Here is an 18,661-nt window from a genome sequence, read left to right as displayed (position 1 = left end):
TGCCTGGGGGCATGTTAGGAAAGCAGGCACTAAACACTCAGTGCCGGCTTTCAGTGCTTTTTTTTTTTTTTTTGCATTGGCCCCTCTGTGCACATTTGTGGGTAAAACTATGTACAAAGTCAGTGCAATTTTATAAGAGGGGAAGAACAGTTTTGGGCCAGGGCAATGCATTGTAACATGAAAGACCTGGACTTATTCTTGGGCCTGGCTTGTGCTTCCTAGACTAACTGTGGCTGGGAATGCTGCAGAGGCAGTGGGCACAGTTTTGAAGTGGGGGTGGGTGGGAGTGAGTATGCACCACTCCATTGCACAACAGCAACACCTAAATGCTGGACTAAGGATATATGCTTACCAGGTTCTGGAGGGAGCCACAGTCTGGGATTCCTGACAGGTCTGGGGATTACTGAAGGGGGCATTGAAAATAGTGAAAAACCCCTGTGTAGTTGCAAAAGCTCATGGTGCTGAAGCCCATTAAAGGCTGGTTTCAATTGAGCTAGAAAAAGTTGAGGAGCAGGAGGCTTCAAGGCAAGCGAAAAAAAATACAAATTTGCAGTGTGACTTAGTAATTTACAGGTCTGAATTTAGGACTGCCTAAGGTGCCAAATACCCAGACCAAAGAGAAGCCTGCTTCTGGTTGTGTTAGGGCCATGTGCTGCTATAGCTTCAAAGGGGTGTTTCCATGGCATTCTGCCTTTGGGCATCAAAATCTTAAATGTGGATCTTAATAAGCACAAGTAATGAACAAAGAGAAAGTAAATATGTATTCATGCTGTATAGTGGTTAGCACGCATAACTGTAAACTTGGACTTCCTAGATCATTTCTTTTATTCACTGTTTGCTCTATGATACTGAGTGAATCCCTTAACTTCCAAATTAAGTTGTGAGCTTTTTAAGGCAGACATTGTAACCCCTATGTCACGCCCCTTTGTGCAACCCTGCGCGCGCCGAGCCCCGCGCACGCTGCCTGTTCCCTCCAAGGCCGCGCCGATTTCGGAGCGGCCTCGGAGGGAACTTTCCTTTGCCCTCCCCCCCGGGCCGAAACCATGCCCACGTCGCTGCCCCCTAAACGCCGCGTCATCCCGCCATGCCCCCGACAGGAAGCCCCGGGACTTACGCACGCCGGCGGCCTATGCAAAATAGGCGCACCGGCGCGCGCAGGGGTTTTAAAATCCGCCCCTTAGTGTTAACCATTCCCTTGTTTTTATCTACCTTGTTAACAATTTCCATGTTTATTATTGTTCAATGTATTGGCAAAGGAAAAGCTTGATTTCCTGCATTTTTTGTTGGAATGTAAACAGATGCGATATGTAAAATCGAACACCAGTATATAAAAATAAAATTATGAAGGGTACACATTCACAGAATGCAATCACTTGCAAGTATGCATTCATTGCTGCATTTGGGAGAGGTTTGTGTATGTGTGCAACTTACTTTGAAATGGACGTTCATCAGTGCTGTCTCCATCTTTGTCTTGTGTGTTTCAGGGAGTGAAGCCAGCCAGCTTTGACAAAGTTGCTATTCCTGAGGTGAAAGAGATTATTGAAGGATGCATCCGCCAAAACAAAGACGAAAGGTAATCATTGGCTGAATTGGTAATATGTTCTTTCATGTTAAGCCACATTTAGTTGTAGTTAACATGCAAACTCCTATGAAATTGTGTGTAGTAGTAATAGTAAAAAAAAAAATAAAAAAATGGTATTTGCACAGTTAAGATTGCATAGGCAACCATTTTGCCTATAGCTGAAAGAAATGATCTGTCCCTGCAAAAATATACTCTGGAATCATTTGGATTTTGGAAGTCAATAGTAGGTAGCATAGTTATATAATAAAACTAAATATCTTGTGTGTTAAATAATTTAAAAAACTTTTTTTTTACTCTTTGTGAACTACCCTAGATAGTATGCACTGACATACATGCCCTCATGACCAGGAGGGCTGAAGGATAATTACTCCCATCTTTGATTCTAAGCCTGATGTAATAAGATGAGTAAAAAGTGTGTGCTTAACTTCAGTGTAACTTTTTTTTTTTTTTTACTGCACAAGTAATTTCCAATGCAGTAAGCTAATGATATGCACATCCATTGAGAGTTTAAAAAAAAAAAAAAAATGCCAACTGAATGTGCACACAAAAAAACCTTAATGTGCATAAGCCATGTTTTCTTCACAGAAAATATTAGTTAATGGAACAAAACATATTTTGTGCCTAAATCCAGCGTATAGAATTCCTGCATGATGAACTATGTTCAGTCCCATAGATCAGCGATTCTCAACCAGTGTGTCGTCACAAAGCACAAGCTGGTGTGTCGCCACCTCCACTGCCAGAATACAATGCTCCCTGGTCTCCTGATGCAGCTAATCTTCCCTCTCCCTCCTCCGCCCCAGTGGAATGTAGGGATCTCCACCACCACCCAGGCGGAATGCTAATAGCTGATCCGATTGCAGCACTAAGTGGCCATCTTGAAAGAACACGTGGGGGGGGGGGGGCATGTGGGCGGTATGGCCTCTTTATTGGCACGGCCGGAAGAGGAAGTGCGGTGGACCTGCGCAGGAACAGTAAAAAAGAGCAGAGCGAGCCAAATTTGAAGAGGCACAGCATCAGCCTCAGCAGCCCCAAGAAAGAGAATGAATCCCATCGACCACAGGGGCTGGAGGACAGTCTGCTGCTGCTGTTACTTGTGCTTCTGGGAGGAGACACTGTGTGGGTGCCTGTGTGAGACTGAGGACGTGAGTGGGAGACAGTCTGTGCGTATCTGCGCATGCACAAAACTGAGCAAGAGCTAGTGAGACAGCCTATGTGTTTTATGTAAGTGAGACTGAGCTTTTGAGAGTGAGGGAGATAGTATGTGCATATCTGAAAGAGGAGAAAGTTTGAGCAATAACCCCTCTCCTCTCCTCTTGCTAATCCAAGACAGTCTAAGGGCACCATGAAATCAAAAGTTCCCAGGTATGGAGAGCAGGGTCGTGTTTTTTTTTTGTCTGTTTTGAAATTTTATTGGTGTTTGGAGTTTTTAATTGTTGGATGTTCTATTTTTCAGCTGTTATGAAATAGGTATTTTTTACTAGTATGATTTTATTACTATTGAATTTATATTTTTTATGAGGCATGGTGAGTCTGTTTTTCCTTTGTTCTACTGATGTGGTTTCCAGTTCAGTTGTCTGCATATTTCTATTCATACTTACAATATTCTCTTTTTATTTTGTATTTAGTGAGGGTCTGTCTGTTTTCTGTATGTAAGACCGAGGTAATGTATTCTGCCAGCATGTGGTTTCTGTGTAGGGATCTGTTTGCAGCCTGGCTTGTTCTATTTTCCTAATATGAGGTGTATTGGCTTTTTAGGGCCTGGTGTAATATTAGCAACTTCTACCTTTTCATAAGTAGGGTTGTTGCTGTTTGCGAGCTGACAATGTTTTAGGATGGAGGTTTTACTATATATTCTTTTATTCGTGACTTTGAGTGCTAAGCCCATACTGAACATGTCACAGTAGGCCTAATGCCATATGGGTTCTATTATAAATGCATAATTGGTAATTGTGTGGGGAAGGGAGGGTGTGCAAGGCTGTACATTTCACAAGACAGACTTCTTCACTCATTGGGCCCAGTAGGACACAGCTCTTGTTCACCATTCCTCCTGGAGCCCAGCGAGAAATGGCAATTTTCTCTTCTGGGCTAGTGATAACTGATTCTATTTTCCCCTGCTGGGCCTGAAAGTAACAGCATAAGAAAAAAGGTTGGTGGCCTCATGGGGGACTGAGAATGTAGCTTGCACAAAGTTTTCTGTTCAGAGTGAGTACTCTTATCTTTCTCTTGTCATTCTTAATATAAGTAATACTGAGGCTGTTTTTTAGTTTAGCTGTGGATTGTTGTGAGAGGTGTGTCACACATGGGAGCATTGTCCATCAGGTGTGTCATGAAGGGGAGAAAGGATGACAACCACTGCCACAGACTATCCCTAGAACTCTGACCAGAAGTTAAATTTCCAGCATTAAGAAAACTTCAGTTAAGCCTATGCATCTCTCTGCATTAGGGAATAATGCTGAGGTCTCCACAGTGGTGCAACCATCTTCTTCCCTCTTTGGATCAAGTAACTTGAGCACAGCTGCAGTCAGTCATAGGGTTGGTTCACTAATGTTCTGTTTTATGTGACAATAATATACAATTCTTTTAATGCATTTATTGACCCATTTTGTTTAATGTTGTCTTGAGTAGCATACCTTATGGCCCACTTCATTATAAGCCCATTAAAATAAGTTGTTTTCCATGGATAAGCAGGGCTGAATTAACCATGACATGTGGGTGACATCATCCAGCCACACTGAATGGACCTCTCTCTCAGCTAGTAGAGTTTTGCTTTACTGAGCATGTGCAGGAATTCCAACAAAGGGTATTGCCTCATGAGCCCCCTCTTTTTTTTTTTTTTTTTTAATCTGAGCACCACCTCACTACTTTTCTCTTTAAAAAGTCGTCTTGCTGACCCAGTCGCCTCCTAACAGCACTTTTACAAGAAAAAGGAAAAAAAATATTTTTTCCTCTCGATGTCCAGACAAAAGAAATCCACAATCAGTGAATTCAAGGACTGTGTGGCAGGAGAATGTCCAATACTGATGGGCACGAACACTGCTACTTCTGCCTCAGACCGGACCACAACCAAGCCAGTTGTACAGCTGTAAATGGTTGTTCCCACATACTCAGAAATCCAGATATTGGAAAATAGAGGAACTGTGCAAGTCTCTTATAAGCTGCAATTAATCCTACTCCCAACCACTGCTTTGTCTGCTTCTCCAGAAACTGAGTTGAGCAGGAGCTCCTCAGTTTCTCCCTTGTCAGCATAACAGGCTGAATCCCCAGGGTTTGAGTAAGCATAGTATGGAAAAAGAAATGGCACCACTCTGCTGTACTGCTGGAACAGCTGCTGCACAAAAAACACAGAATCCATCAACACACAGTGCATTGGCGCGCTCACTGCAAAAATCTCTGGACTCAATATTTCAAGCTCCGGATCATAAGCCTCATTGATCCTCAGTACACATATTGTACACAGTCCTATCACTGCTTCGAGGACAGCTGTATGCCAGCTTACACAAGATTTTAACAGGAGCAGAGGGTGATATAATACCTCTGACCTCACCATTTACTAGAGCTCTTAACGCCAACAGAATTAATGTAACTAGGGCTACACCTGGTAACTCTAGATCCATTTGCTTTCTGGTACCTCTCATTTAATTGGCCTCCAGTTCAAATTTTGCAGAACCTAGATGATGTGCAGGACTCTCTACTCGTATCAGAAAAGGATGTTCTACCACTACACCAGGGCAAAAGGCACATCAACACATCGACCAAATAATGCTTTTCGTAAAGGATTTCTTACCTTTATGGTGGCTAAATAAAAGGAGATTACTTTCCAATCTACTCCCATGAGGATCCCATTATCTCTGGTTCAGATAGATATTTCATCAGAGCCCCTACCAGGTGGTTCTAACCTATGGCAGTCGCTTGCAGCAGAGTTCAGCCTATTTGTAGATGTGCACCAGGAGTATACCGCTTCAAGACAATCGAACTCCTCCTTTCCTAGCGTGTAGCCAGATGGACTCAGGACCAATGGGTATTGTGCTCTCCTGATAGCAGATGGGAGACTGAGTCAGATTTCAAAGCTGACGTCAGCCTGCATATACCCATGCAGCATGCTTAGCTCTTCAGTTTTCTCAGTCTCCCATAGCAGATGCAGACACTATCCAAAAGAGAATAGTGTAACATTTACAAGAAAGAAGAGAAAATTTACCTTTAAGAAGAGAGCCCTGCTTCTCCTGTGGTGAAACCTAACTGTCCCTCCCCCAGTCGAGACTTTCCTGAGGTCGATTCGATATCCCTCAGAGGTGAGCCTTAGTCCGCTGGCTGATTCCCGACGTGGGCGTAACCCCCAGGGTGGCTAAAAGGCAGCGAGTGCAGATTTGAGCGCGGCGGTGAAGGTATTTCCCTATCCCCCCGCAGCTGGAGACTGCCCAGCACGCGACCAGTAAGCATCAAGACCAGGTAAGGTAGAAACCTTTACTTCTAAGTCTCAGGTCTCCAAGGCTTGAACAGCTGTACTGACCATCCTCCGAGGTTTAAATCGGGTTGAGCAGCCTCCCTCTGACTAGACCCCGATCTGGTGCGAGGGTCCACACACGTGGAGACCCTCCAGGGTCTTCTGTGCCATCTCCCCCCACCCCCCCCCCCCCCCCGCCGGTACAGGTGGAGCAGGCCAGAAGCCTGAGGCGCCTAACTTGAGGGCGTCCATAGGTATACACTCAACTGCGTGCACATCTGAGTTGTGCGCACAGCGGCACACACAACTGCGTGCATAACTGTGCCACGCGCACAAAGCCCACCGCCTGCATGCACAACTTGTGCGAATGTACTGCGCATAACTTCTGCGCTCTTGACGCGCACATAACTCTCGCACGGATGAGTTTTTAAGCCCTGCACTCGCACAAACAATGGCACCACCATCCAAGAAGGCCAAGGAACCCTTTCTTTGCCCAGCCTGCCACTTGAGAGCTGTGCATACTGAATTAGAATCCCTCCTGTGCCAGCAGTGCGAACAGAACCAGGGAGAACCAAATCAAGACCTCCCACAGCCAGGAGAGGGATCCGGAACCACTGATGATAGCACCCCGGACCTATGTCCAACTTGGCGCTCCCACAGGAAAGTTCCTCCGGGACTTCCACTACAATCCCTCCTGGTATCAACATGGACCCAGGAACCTTCTCCTGGGTGGAATTTTTCAAAGGGCTGCAAACCTTTTTTTTTTCCAAGCACAACCAGCCCCGGCTGTCCACTTGTCTCAAACTCTGCCGGAAGCACAAACCCTTCCCAGCACTCTCCCGAGGTTCTCGAGACATGCCTCTCCTAACCAAGAGCATCCCGGATGGGGATCCAGACACCTCAGATGAAGAAGGGGACATGCCCTCAGGGATGGAGCCATACCAGTCCATGCTCCAATTCTTCCACGAGGACGAATTACTAGCCCTCGTATCCCAAATTATGAAGACACTGGGTCTCCCAGGCACGGAACCTACAACGGAACCGAAAAAGAATCCCATGTTGGTGTACCTCCGTAAAGCCTCATGCTATTTTCCTACGTTGGAACCCATCAAGGAACTGATTGACCTGGAATGGAATACTCCAGAGGCCAGTTTTAAAGGGGACGGGCACTAGAAGCCCTATACCCGTTGGAGCCCACGGCCAAGGAACTTTAACGCTTCCCTAAAGTGGATGCTATGATCTGTGCAGTCTCAAAATGCACCACGATCCTTGTGGAGGGAGGAGCGGCACTGAAGGACGCCTAAGACAGAAGGCTGGAAGCCATCCTTAAGCAGTCCTTTGTTTCAGCAATGACGCTACAAATTGCCTCCTGCTCGCCTTGGTGGCATGTTCCTGTTTGATCCTCTCCAGAGATGCTACCATGCCTGGAGAAGCGATGGAACCTGCGGTCTCCTTTCTCACCGATACTACCGCAGACCTTGTGTGCACATCATCCAGGGGTGTTGCCGCCGCAGTGGCGGCCAGAAGACAATTATGGCTTCAAAATTGGTCGGCTGACGCGACTTCCAAAACGAACCTCACAAAAATGCCTTTTAAAGGATCTCTCCTGTTCGGGAGTGAACTGGAGAAGTTAGCCAACAAATGGGGCGAATCCCCAGTACCCCAATTACCTGAAGACAGGAGCAAAAGAACATATCAGCGCTCCTCCCCCAGAAGAACTAAGGGTAGAGGATCGCAGCGTTTTAAACCTTACAAGAACTCAGTCCCTAGCACCTCGTTCTTCAGGAATGTTTCACTCCTTTCGGAATAGGCACATTAAGAGAGGAGTAAGCTCAGGGGCAGGCTCTGGCCGTATCCTCCTTAGTCACCTTCCTCATCACTGGGATCCTTGATTAGTGTCCCCTCACCCCTAGACTCTGAAGAAGAGTCGACAGGAATCCCCTACAACCCCCCTCCCAGATTCTCCATGACACCCTTCTCCATGGGAAGACCTTTCCTATGCCAGATTTCTGGACAATTTGGGAAGAATGCTCTGAGTCAGTGTGCACAAGGATAAAGATCCCTGCAAAAAGTTAATTGGTCTCCTCCAAATCTTGGGCACTCCGGAACCTGCAGCTACCCTTGTTCTTGACATGCTACAAGAATTATAAACAAGGATGTAGGAAAATCAAATTTCCTGTGCATAGGTTGCAAGGTTATTAGACATCAAATACAGAGTGCAAAAATCCTCAGGATTTGGGGTAGTGCAAGTCAACAATCAGTTGTTGTAGAATCAGCTTTTAAAAGAGCAAAGAAATCAAGAATATACTCACTGTGCCAGGAAACAATCCCAAATTATTGGATAATACTGGTAAGAATATATTCTATAGCTTCATGCTAAATGCATGGATTTCTGCCCACCAATTCTATAGGGTTCAATACTGACATGATTGTATTCTGAAACTGAAGCCTTTCCTTTCATCCGTCAATAGCGAAGTCGCCTACCCTTACTCCTAGACGTTGAAGAATGTATATGCCATCTTATTCACTCCATTTACGAGGCATTTGACACCACAGCACCTACATGGGCAGTGTCGATTGGATCACACTGTGTGCCTTTGTTGAACCAGTAGTCTCCATGACAATGTTCATGACAAGTTGGTGGATGTCCCATGGCAAAATCTTATTGGTGAAAAGCTCAGAGAAACATTTGTTAAATTAAAGGAGCAGCATATAATGGCCCAGTCCCTGTCAATGGGACCAGAACAGTCTTCTGCAAGGAGCTTTTGCTATTAATCTTTAAAAATATATATATATTTGCAGTACAAACTTTCTGGCAATTTCAAAGATATCTGATGCAACCTCTACTTCTGCAAGAGCAGCAACCTTTGATATGCACTAGACAATGTGAATGCTGTCAGTCTAATGTGGTTCAGCAAATCTAGCCCAAGCCTAGATCAAGATTTTGACCACCTATAATCGTCTCCAGTTTGAGGGTGAATCCAGCACTTCCTGGAGGAATGGCTCAAGATCACCAAGGATCACAAAGTTTTCAAGAGTCTGGATACAGCTTGTTTCTCCCAGCTTCCAATACTGCCATGTAGACTCCCTAAGTAGAGTGGTTCTAAAATTGCCTGAGGGGGTTCACGAGGCCATGTCAGCTCGGGAATTTCCCACACATGTTCAGTAAAGCAAAAAGCTGTACTAGCTGAGAAGAGAGGTCTGTTCAGTGCTGCTGGATGTCATCTACATGCCATGGCTAATTCATCCTGCTATGTAAGGAAAACACCATTTATGGTAAGCAAAATTGCTATATTTGCTTTTTACAGTAGTTATATCTGCAGCATTTACAGGTCAAAGGAAGGAGAAAACTGAATTGTATATTGTTATCTAAAAAAATGAAAATGTTTTAGGTTGTTTTTAAAGCTGTCTTCTTTGCTTTCCACATTTGTGGACAGTTACTGCTTGAATAAACTGCCCTTCTTTTTTGAGCAACACACAGTGCAGTTCTCACTATTTTTCTCACTGAATTTCTCCTTTAAATTGTCTAGTGTTGCTTTTTTACATAAAGTTTTGATGAGAAACTGACCCTACTGCCTCTGCCTTAAAGCAGCACCTCATGACATATGTGGGAGGGAGAGAGGGTGAGGCTCAGGGAAGAGCAGAACGGTAATGCAAGGGGCAGACAGATGGAGCTTGAGTGAATGACATCTCCTTCTCCGCATTCTGGATGTACCCCCTTCTCCTGCTCTTCCCCCCCCCCCCCCCCCCCCCCACTTCCTGCAAGAACTCAGAATCTCCCCTGACCTCTCTCTTTCTTTCCCCGCTCCTGATCCTCTTTTCCACATTCCCAGTACCCCCTCTCCAAGTTGTTTTAATCAGAGCACCACTACTTAACACTGCCAGCACTAGGGCCTAAGCTCTTTCTCTCTTTTCAGGCCTGAATGTGTCAACAGGCACACTACACCTGTGCATAGGTGGCATAAATTTGGGGCAACAGGCTGGCTGAAGATTTGCTGCCTTCCAGTTGTGCTGAATCTCACTCCACAGAGCACAGCCCTCTGCTTCCTGATTCAGCCCCTCCCTTCCTAAGCAGTATGCAGAGAACAGGAGGAGAAGCCTGGAGCAGACATAGAAAAGGGGAATCATTTTGGAGAAGTGAGGATAAGCTAAGTTGGGGGATGGGGTGAGGAAAGAGGCAGAGGGGGGATACTGGGGACCAGCTGGAGAGGTGTGTGGGAGACTGGAATTGATAGAGCTTGTGTATGTGAGAGAGAAGATTGGTGCTGCGTGTGTGTGTATGCCAGATTGGGTGGAGGCCTGGAGCATGGTAGGGACACTTGCCACCTTCCTCTCATCCCAACTGTAATTCAGATCCCTTTTCCCTTGATCTAGATTCTATCCCCCAGATCCTGGAACTTCCCTTTCTCCCTACCTCTCCTGGAAGCTTTCCCCTCCTCAGACTCCTTCTTCTCCTCCCCTCCCTCTTCCCCCATCCAAGATTTCTGATCTTCCTTCACTTCCTTGATCTTTCATATCTCCCATCCTTTCCAATCCTGTCTTCTCTTGCTCTCCCCCTTCACCACACTCATCCCTAGACCTCTCCACCATCTTCGTATTCTGGTTCTGGCCTTCCTTCCTTGGTCCTCTCATTATTTCCTTCTCCTCTCTTCTCCCCATGCCTAAGATCACCTTCCTGTACTGGTTCTTGAGATCTCAATAAAAAGAAAAAAAATTATACAAACACAAGCAAGTTTGGAGAACTACCTTTAATTAAAAGAATAAAGATGGAAATATTTGCCAGTGTGCTTTAGCATTTTCAAAATTTTGTCACAGAATCTACTCCTGAGCTACCACTGCAAACATTCTCTGACAGGGTAAGGGGTGTGACAACATCAGTAGTGTCTAGGGCAGCACAATCCTAAATCATTAATATGCTTGTTCTGTTTCTTTTCTTCTCAGCATCCATCTATTCTCACATCTTTCATCTCACCTACCACTTTCATTTTTCTCTTTCTTACTCGTTCAGAAACCATAGGATAATCAGTGGATCTCTGAGGGATTGGTAGGAAATGTAGATCCTGAGTAAGTGGTATGGAGGGGCAGACTAGATAGGTTGTGTGGTCTTTCTACTCTCACATTTCTCTTTCTATCTGTCTCCTATCTTTCATGTCCACATCATCCCACATCCATATAAAAGCTCCTTTCTCATTCTTATTTCTTTCCTCCACCAACCCTTCATTTGTTTTCCCCAGCATGTTTCTTCCCCCCCCTTCCCTTTCTTCAGTGTCTACTCCCCACTTCTGCAACAGCTACCTGAGCAGTGGTAACCGGTCCTGTAGCTGCCAACCACTTTATTGCCTGTGCCAGCATTCCAAACAACTTAAATTGGTGGGTCAGCACTTCCTGTCTGCTGATCTTGTCTTGATAGCTCTACTGTTTCAATTTGACTTTAGCTTTACCCTTCTAAATTCCTTGTCCCCAAATTTTTCTAACCAGATGTTTCCAACTAGGGCTGGGAAATTCCACCTACAAGGGCTTTGCATCCAGAGTATCTGGTCTGTTCAAGAAAGTTACACATCATCCTAATGCATCTATGGGCAGTTCTGAACTCTAAAGGTTTTCAGGAGTTAGGTGACCAACAAAATTATTGTAGTCCAAATGTACAATCAGGTGATTTTCTACCTGAGTAAGCAATGATAAATGAACCCCATCTTATGTTGGGAAATGTTAAGCGATGACCCTAAGAGCCAGGTATCAGGCAAGAAGAGACAAAAATCCTGGCACTTAGTCACCATCTGGACTCCCACAAGTGGTCCCTGGATCAGTATGTAGCAGGCAAGATCTTCATCAAGTGGGAAGCACCATGCTGAACCTATTTGCGACAGACTAGACTAGGAAGGAACCAATCTTTGGTTCCAGGAGGAAATAAGAAGGCAGGATGTTTTCTCACTGTATATCCTCCCATATCTCTAGTCAGAACCTTAATACTCACTATAGCTTCCTTTTGGCCCAAACAATTTGGTTTCTACTTCTTTGGAATTCATCACTAAAGATAACCATTCAAGTACAGACCACCTCCATATTGATCACTTAGAATCTAGAAGCATCTCTCCACTCTTTCACATCCTGGATGTTGAGAGGGATGTAATGTGGTTCCCTTAGTTCTCTGAAAAGGTGCTCAATTCCTTATGGGCTTCTAGAAGAATGTATAGTTTTACCGGAGAAAATTGTCTGGTGTAAGGGCTAGGTGCTAGATCCCTTTTGTTGCCCCCACATACAAATACTGCTTGACTACCTTATTCATCTTTTGGAGTCTGACCTAAAAACCTCTAAGGTTCACGTCAGTTGGCACTTTTAACCAACATGTAGAAGGAAATCTCATTTTTCTACAGCCTCTAGTTGTCATTCATGTAGGGCTTTCTAGAAATCGTATTCTGCAATGCTGTGGGACATGAACATGGTTCTCATACAGTTGATGAAAGCCCCTTTCAAGCCTCTAGGCTCTTGTGAACTCAAGTACATTTTTTGACAATTGCTTCTGGGTGAGGTTGGGGGGGGGGAGGGGGAAGTCTTACATCGGATTGGGTTTGGCATTGCAATCAAATTCAATTCTTCTGGAGGATGGCATTTGATCTAGATATACAACATAACAAATTTTTTTTAAATGGTCGGGGGTTTGTTTTTTTTTTTTATTGGGCTGAAATCCTTTATTTTATTTATTTATTTTATTTATTTAAAGTCTCTTCTATACCGATAGCCATTTGCACATCATATCGGTTTACATAAAACAAATAACTTTTGGGCGAGGCCCTTACAAAATAACAATCGCACGACAAGTAACAAACGAAATATAAGGGGGAAAGTGTGTTAAAATATATAAGTTTTAATACTCGGAACTAAATATGGGGGTATCATATGCATTTACAGTAACAGGAACTATAAATAATGCTGAGGAGCATAACAATGAATACGACAACTATAATACAATAAAATACAATGTACAGGAGCCAGCGTTCTTAAGGCATTCTTAATCATTTTTGAAGGAGGAGGTAAAGGCCAGGGATGGGGGCAGACTTAAGAGGTGGTAGTATGCAGGGGTCGAGTGGCACATGGGAGGGAGAGCAGAAATAAGAGGAAACGGGGAGCTACAGCATCAAAGGGATTCATAGGGGGTAAAGCATATCAAAGGGGGGGGGGGGGGGGGAAGCATAGGCGACTAAAAAAAAAAGGGGGGGTAGGGAGGATGAAGGGTAGAATCGAAGTCAGTTGAAAAGGGGAAGGAAGGAAGCAAAAACAGGTCAACTACTCGATTGCTGTTAGGTAATAGGATGGCATCTTGTATATGGACACTTGATTAAATATTTTGGTTGTAGCTTGATATATCACTTATAGTTTTGGTGAAGCTCCCTCACTCCAGCCATATGGATTGGTACAAAAAATGTTAAAAAAAAAAAAAAAAAAAAAAAAAAAAAAAAGTTACTACTGAGCTTAAAGGACAGAATTCAAGCTTACTTCACAAGCTGACTTTTTCTTTATAGAAAAAATCTGCGTGCCTGTTCTAAGCCAGCACAGTTTGCAATCTTCCATTGATTACTGAGATTGTCCTCTATGGTAATTTAGAAAATGAAATACTGATGATTTTCTCAGTAACTGTTTTCTGTAGCCTTAATCTCAGTTCAGCTATCATGTATTCTAAATGGTGAACCCATTTAAAAAATGTTTATGGCTTTCCCGTTTCAGTGTAGTTACTTTTGAATGTAATACTTTATTTGAAAGAAATGAAGTGTTTACATAATACAGTATTAGAGCAAGAAAATGTATAATTGGTGACATACAAAACAGAAGTGATGTATAGTAAGTTGTTAGTACAGTACTTTGAGGTTTCACTCATACATAATTGTGTCCTAGAGGCATCCTACTGTCAATTACACATGTTTGCACAGTTCTCCCTATATCCTCCTCCCTTACCTGATCTCCACCCCAGCAAAGGTATGTGGAGTGCTGCTCCCAGGATTTCAAGTAGCTGTATCCTTCCTTTGGCAACCCTGCACACTCAGATATTTGCAGGGGGGGTAGAGGGGGTGTGCTGAGATGGAGTGTGACTACATGCTGGTTCGTGTTGTGCTCAGAGGTTGAGCTAGTACTATTTGTAGATCCCTGCAGTTTCCTTTTGTTCCTTTGGGCTTCCAGTTCAATGGAATCACTCTATTGGCTTCCTTGCATCTAACCAAGCTATCTCAATGACAGTCCTTGACCAAGGGACACAGACCATGACTCCTTCCCTAATCTGGTACTTGTACACCCTAAGTCTAGCCAGTAGGTGTTGCCATTGAGCTATGACAGAGGCATTCTCCCTCCTAGGGGCTGTGAATGCTGCCTCTGCAGCATATTCAGCCCTAACCAACCCAGGGAACAAAAGACCTGACCTGGGAATTGAATCCAGGTCCTATACATGGCAGCATACAGTATTGCCACCAGGGTGATCCTAGTTCTGTTTTTGAGAGCAACACTCCATGCACAGTAACTGGGTACAGGGCAGCATGGGGCAGAAGGGTCCACATTTGCATGTCAAGAGTATCACTTGAAGTCACCATATATTTTGTTCTGTTTTTACTTCATAGCTTAAGTGAGAGTTAGTTGCCTGTTTTCGATTCTGCTGTCTAGGCTATGCTGTCCTGCCAAATAACATTCCACTTTTAATTTTATTGGCTCTAACATTTAATTTCTTTCTTTGTTTGCATTGGGTAGGTATGCCATCAAGGATCTGTTGAACCATGCCTTCTTCCAGGAGGAGACTGGTGTACGGGTAGAACTAGCAGAAGAAGATGATGGTGAAAAGATTGCCATTAAGCTTTGGTTACGCATTGAAGACATCAAGAAGCTAAAGGGCAAATATAAGGATAATGAAGCCATTGAGTTTTCCTTTGATCTGGAAAGGGATGTACCAGAGGATGTAGCACAAGAAATGGTAGGTGATTCGAGAAATATCCTTTGGAGACAAGTTTCTAGATGCATTTAAATCTGATTATGTTTGACCAGTTTTTTTGCTGAGTTATTTTAGTCATTGCTCATAGATGGATGAAATAGGAAAAACAGGGGCTTGGCTAGGAGAGTTTTGTGTACTTGTGCCAGGGGCATTGCTATTTACTTCAAAAATCCTTTTCTCTCACCACCTGGGTTGCCAACTTTTCCATAGACCAGGACTGGAGGTAAGGAAGAACATGATCATCCTATCACTTGCATAAATTTGTTTAAATTTGCCACCATTGTCACTGAATCTGATTCCCCTTTGTCATCCCTCTGTTCCTTCTAATCTAACATCCTCAGAACAGTGGCGAAGAATAATCTACCAATAAATCAATAGAAGCAACAGGGCCCTCAATGAGTGGTGCATTCATGAATCAACATGAAACGCCATAAGATTAATGCAATGCATTCATCTGCATAGATGTATGCATTGCATTAATTGTGTGTACATATGTATTATGGATGCATTGCTTTTTTTCTAGTGTTATGGAAATAGTGCATCAATCATCCATACCTTTCATTGTTCTCTTTAGGTACTCTCACAGCATAGCATGTAGCCACTTAATGCCATTTTAAATGTCTGCAATACAGTAACCAAAAGGCTGTAGTTAGCTGCCAGCACTGAAACAACTTTTACATATGAAAAGACAACACTGTAAATATTAAGCCAGGTTCTAAAACATCAATACACCTCCTGTTAGGAAAACAGAACAAGCCAAGCTGCTGTAGATCCCTGCACAGAAACCACATGCTATCAGAATACCTCATCTTGGTCACACATGCAGAATAGACATGTCCTTGCCAAATATAGAATAGAGACCATAAAGTATGAAAAGAAATGTGCAGACAAAAATTGAATTGGAAACTGCAACAAGCCATATTCTGTATGCAGTGTAACAATGGAATAATAGAAACATCACCATTCCACATCAAACAAAATCAAGAAATATAAATCATAATAGTAAAACCATACTTTATAAAAAGAATATTTCAAAACTGACAAAATATCCAATAATTAAACTCGTATAAACATTTTTAAAAGTTTCCTAAACACGGAGGCCTATATTTGGTGCCACTTTGCCAGATAAGTTCTGATTTATCCGGCTAAGTGGCATGGTTTAAATATTTGGCCAATGGCTGTGGCTGCCACTTAAGTGGATACACATGTATCCATCTAAGTGGTGGGAGGGGAATAGGTGTAATGGGGAGGAGTTGAGTTAGCTGGATAAACTTATCTGACTAACTTTAAGATAGCCAGATATATTCAGTGGCATGGCTGTGCTGTTGAATATATAGAGTAAGCTGGCTAGGTTTATCAAGCTGAGTTGCACAGTGGATGAATATGGACTTCAAATAAATATTTCTTAACAGCAGAGATCAAATAACATGCAATAATTTTAAAAAAAGGGTAAAAATCCCCTTATCTCCATACCTAGGACCTTGTGATTTCTAGTCGCCCTAAGATTGTTGGGGGTAGGTGGGGCAAGCATGCTTTCTCACCTCTCTTATTTATATATATATACACACATACACACACCCTCCTTTTTGGGTCTGTGCCTCTTGCGCGTGAACTTACAGGCAAAAGCAGCCACCTCCTGGAGCCCGCACAGTGTCACAACCGTCTGCGCATGAACTAGCACGACCATGCCCTTGTGTGCCCATTCATATGAAGAGAGTCCACGTGCTCTCTAAAACACATGCAGGTTGCAGGCAGCAGCTTTCTGTCTTCTGTTGATGTAGGCACAAATGTCTATTTCCAAAGCAGCACAGCAATAATGAAAAGTGTAGACAGGATATGTTGTGGATTGAAGAAAAAAATGTAGTGGGGACCGCAACACTGATCTTTGAACTCTGGGCATGGGCCCTGTTTTCCTGATAATAGCAACACTCCTGGCTTTGAGACATGTTGAGGGAAAACAATTTGAATTGAGTTGGAGGGAGGTAGATTTTCTTTGAAGCTAGGCCATAGTGTGGTGGAAATGTGGAGAGAAGAAGCTGAACTTACACACAGAACTATTTCAGATTGGGCTAGTGTGGGGAAAGCGGACAAGTCAATTATAGATTTTCAAAAGCTGCAGTGAGTTTGCAGGGGGCAAGATGTTAAGAGCAAAATATTTTATATTTCAGGGGAGAAAGAAGAAAGGGGTGGTAATGCTGGTTAGCTCTGATCTTATATTTTCAGGAACCTCTTACTGTTAAATCTGTAATGTCGTTCGGTAGGTGGAGTCGGGCTATGTCTGTGAAGGGGACCATAAGACAATGGCCAAAGCTATCAGGGACAGAGTGTCCCTTATCAAGCGGAAGAGAGAGCAGAGACAACAGGTGCGGGAAGAGCAGAAGAGGAAGCAGGAGGAGATCAGTCAGAAACAGCAACCTGAGCAGCAACCACCAAGCCCTCCTCAGGCACAGTCTGTTCCAGCTACCGGCCCCTCCACCACATCCATGCCCACAACTTCTACCACAGTTACCACACAGGTAGAGCCTGAAGAACCAGAGGTTGATCAACACCAACAGCTACAGTATCAACAACCTAGTGTCTCAGTTATATGTAAGCATCACTCTCTCTACTTCTTTTTGTATGTTTGACCCTTCCCTGAACTGGATTTATTTTGGTCTCTTTAGGGAAATCTTTGACTTTGTTTTGCAAATTACAGTACTTTGGACTTGGTCATCGTAATGAATACATTGGACTTTTGTTTCATTTCCTGCTCTTCAAATGGATCGTTTTTGACTCATCAATAAATTCACACTGCAACTATGAATCTTTATTTTAATGGTTCATACCTTGCTAGTGATCTAGCTTCTACTATATAAGCTCCTCAGTTTTTTCAGCATTTCACTGCTAGCTTTCTTCCAGTTCCTTCTTACTTTACCTCCTCTGCCTTTGTTAGCTATGCTGCTGTTCACGTTAATCTGATAGCTGCATACTTAGCCCCTTGGCCTTACTATTTTTCGCCTATAAACACCACCTCCAATTTGTTTGGCTCGTGGGGGGCATGCAGCAGCAGGAGCTTTTTCTTTATTAGCATACTGTTAAGCCATGATTTTGTTTGTGTAATTTACATTTTCTTCAGACTTTCCAGAAAGGCAAAAACATTACTACAGTGATGAAGGAAGTGAAATAGAAGAGAAGGGGTTTGAAGGGAATATTGCCCCTTTAGAATATATCTGTTCTTGACAGATTTTAAACTGCCATTTCCAATGCTTTGCTGCTGTCAGTGTTTTAAGTATATGCAGTGGATGTTTATGGTGATTGCATTTTTGATTAGATAATGAGGCTAATTTAAATAGTAACATAGTTAATGACTGCAGATAAAGATCAAAGTGTTCCATCCATTCTGCCCAGCAAGGTGTGCAGTCAGCCTGGGAAGAAGCAGCCAGGCCCAGGAATTTGTAGTGATTCATCCATGTAGATAAATATATTGACAGGCCATTGTAAAATATTCAAAAATAACAAATGTAAATCTATTTTAGCATTAATGCTTAGTATTGACATTACTGTACTTTTCAGGTTTGACTCAACCTTCAATTTTGTCTCGATGTATAGCCAGCTAAAATACTTTCATGTAATACAGTAGAAAATGATAAACTTATATCAATGCCTGGCATTTTGTTTTATTTATCTGTTG

General features: G+C 43.3%; 1 protein-coding gene across 1 annotated transcript in view; it reads left to right on the top strand.

Annotated features, from left to right (window-relative positions):
• WNK1 (WNK lysine deficient protein kinase 1) overlaps positions 1-18,661 on the top strand; it is a 395,379-nt gene that overhangs the window by 129,267 nt on the left and 247,451 nt on the right. Inside the window, exons 5-7 of the mRNA XM_029597482.1 lie at positions 1,485-1,573; positions 14,754-14,973; positions 17,253-17,580. Coding sequence (XP_029453342.1) covers positions 1,485-1,573; positions 14,754-14,973; positions 17,253-17,580 — 637 coding nt within the window. The remainder of the gene's footprint in view (positions 1-1,484; positions 1,574-14,753; positions 14,974-17,252; positions 17,581-18,661) is intronic.

Source organism: Rhinatrema bivittatum, chromosome 4, assembly GCF_901001135.1.
Source record: "Rhinatrema bivittatum chromosome 4, aRhiBiv1.1, whole genome shotgun sequence".
Taxonomy (NCBI): domain Eukaryota; kingdom Metazoa; phylum Chordata; class Amphibia; order Gymnophiona; family Rhinatrematidae; genus Rhinatrema; species Rhinatrema bivittatum.
Note: the sequence above shows the minus strand (reverse complement) of the source record. Positions and strands in the feature narration are given on the sequence as shown.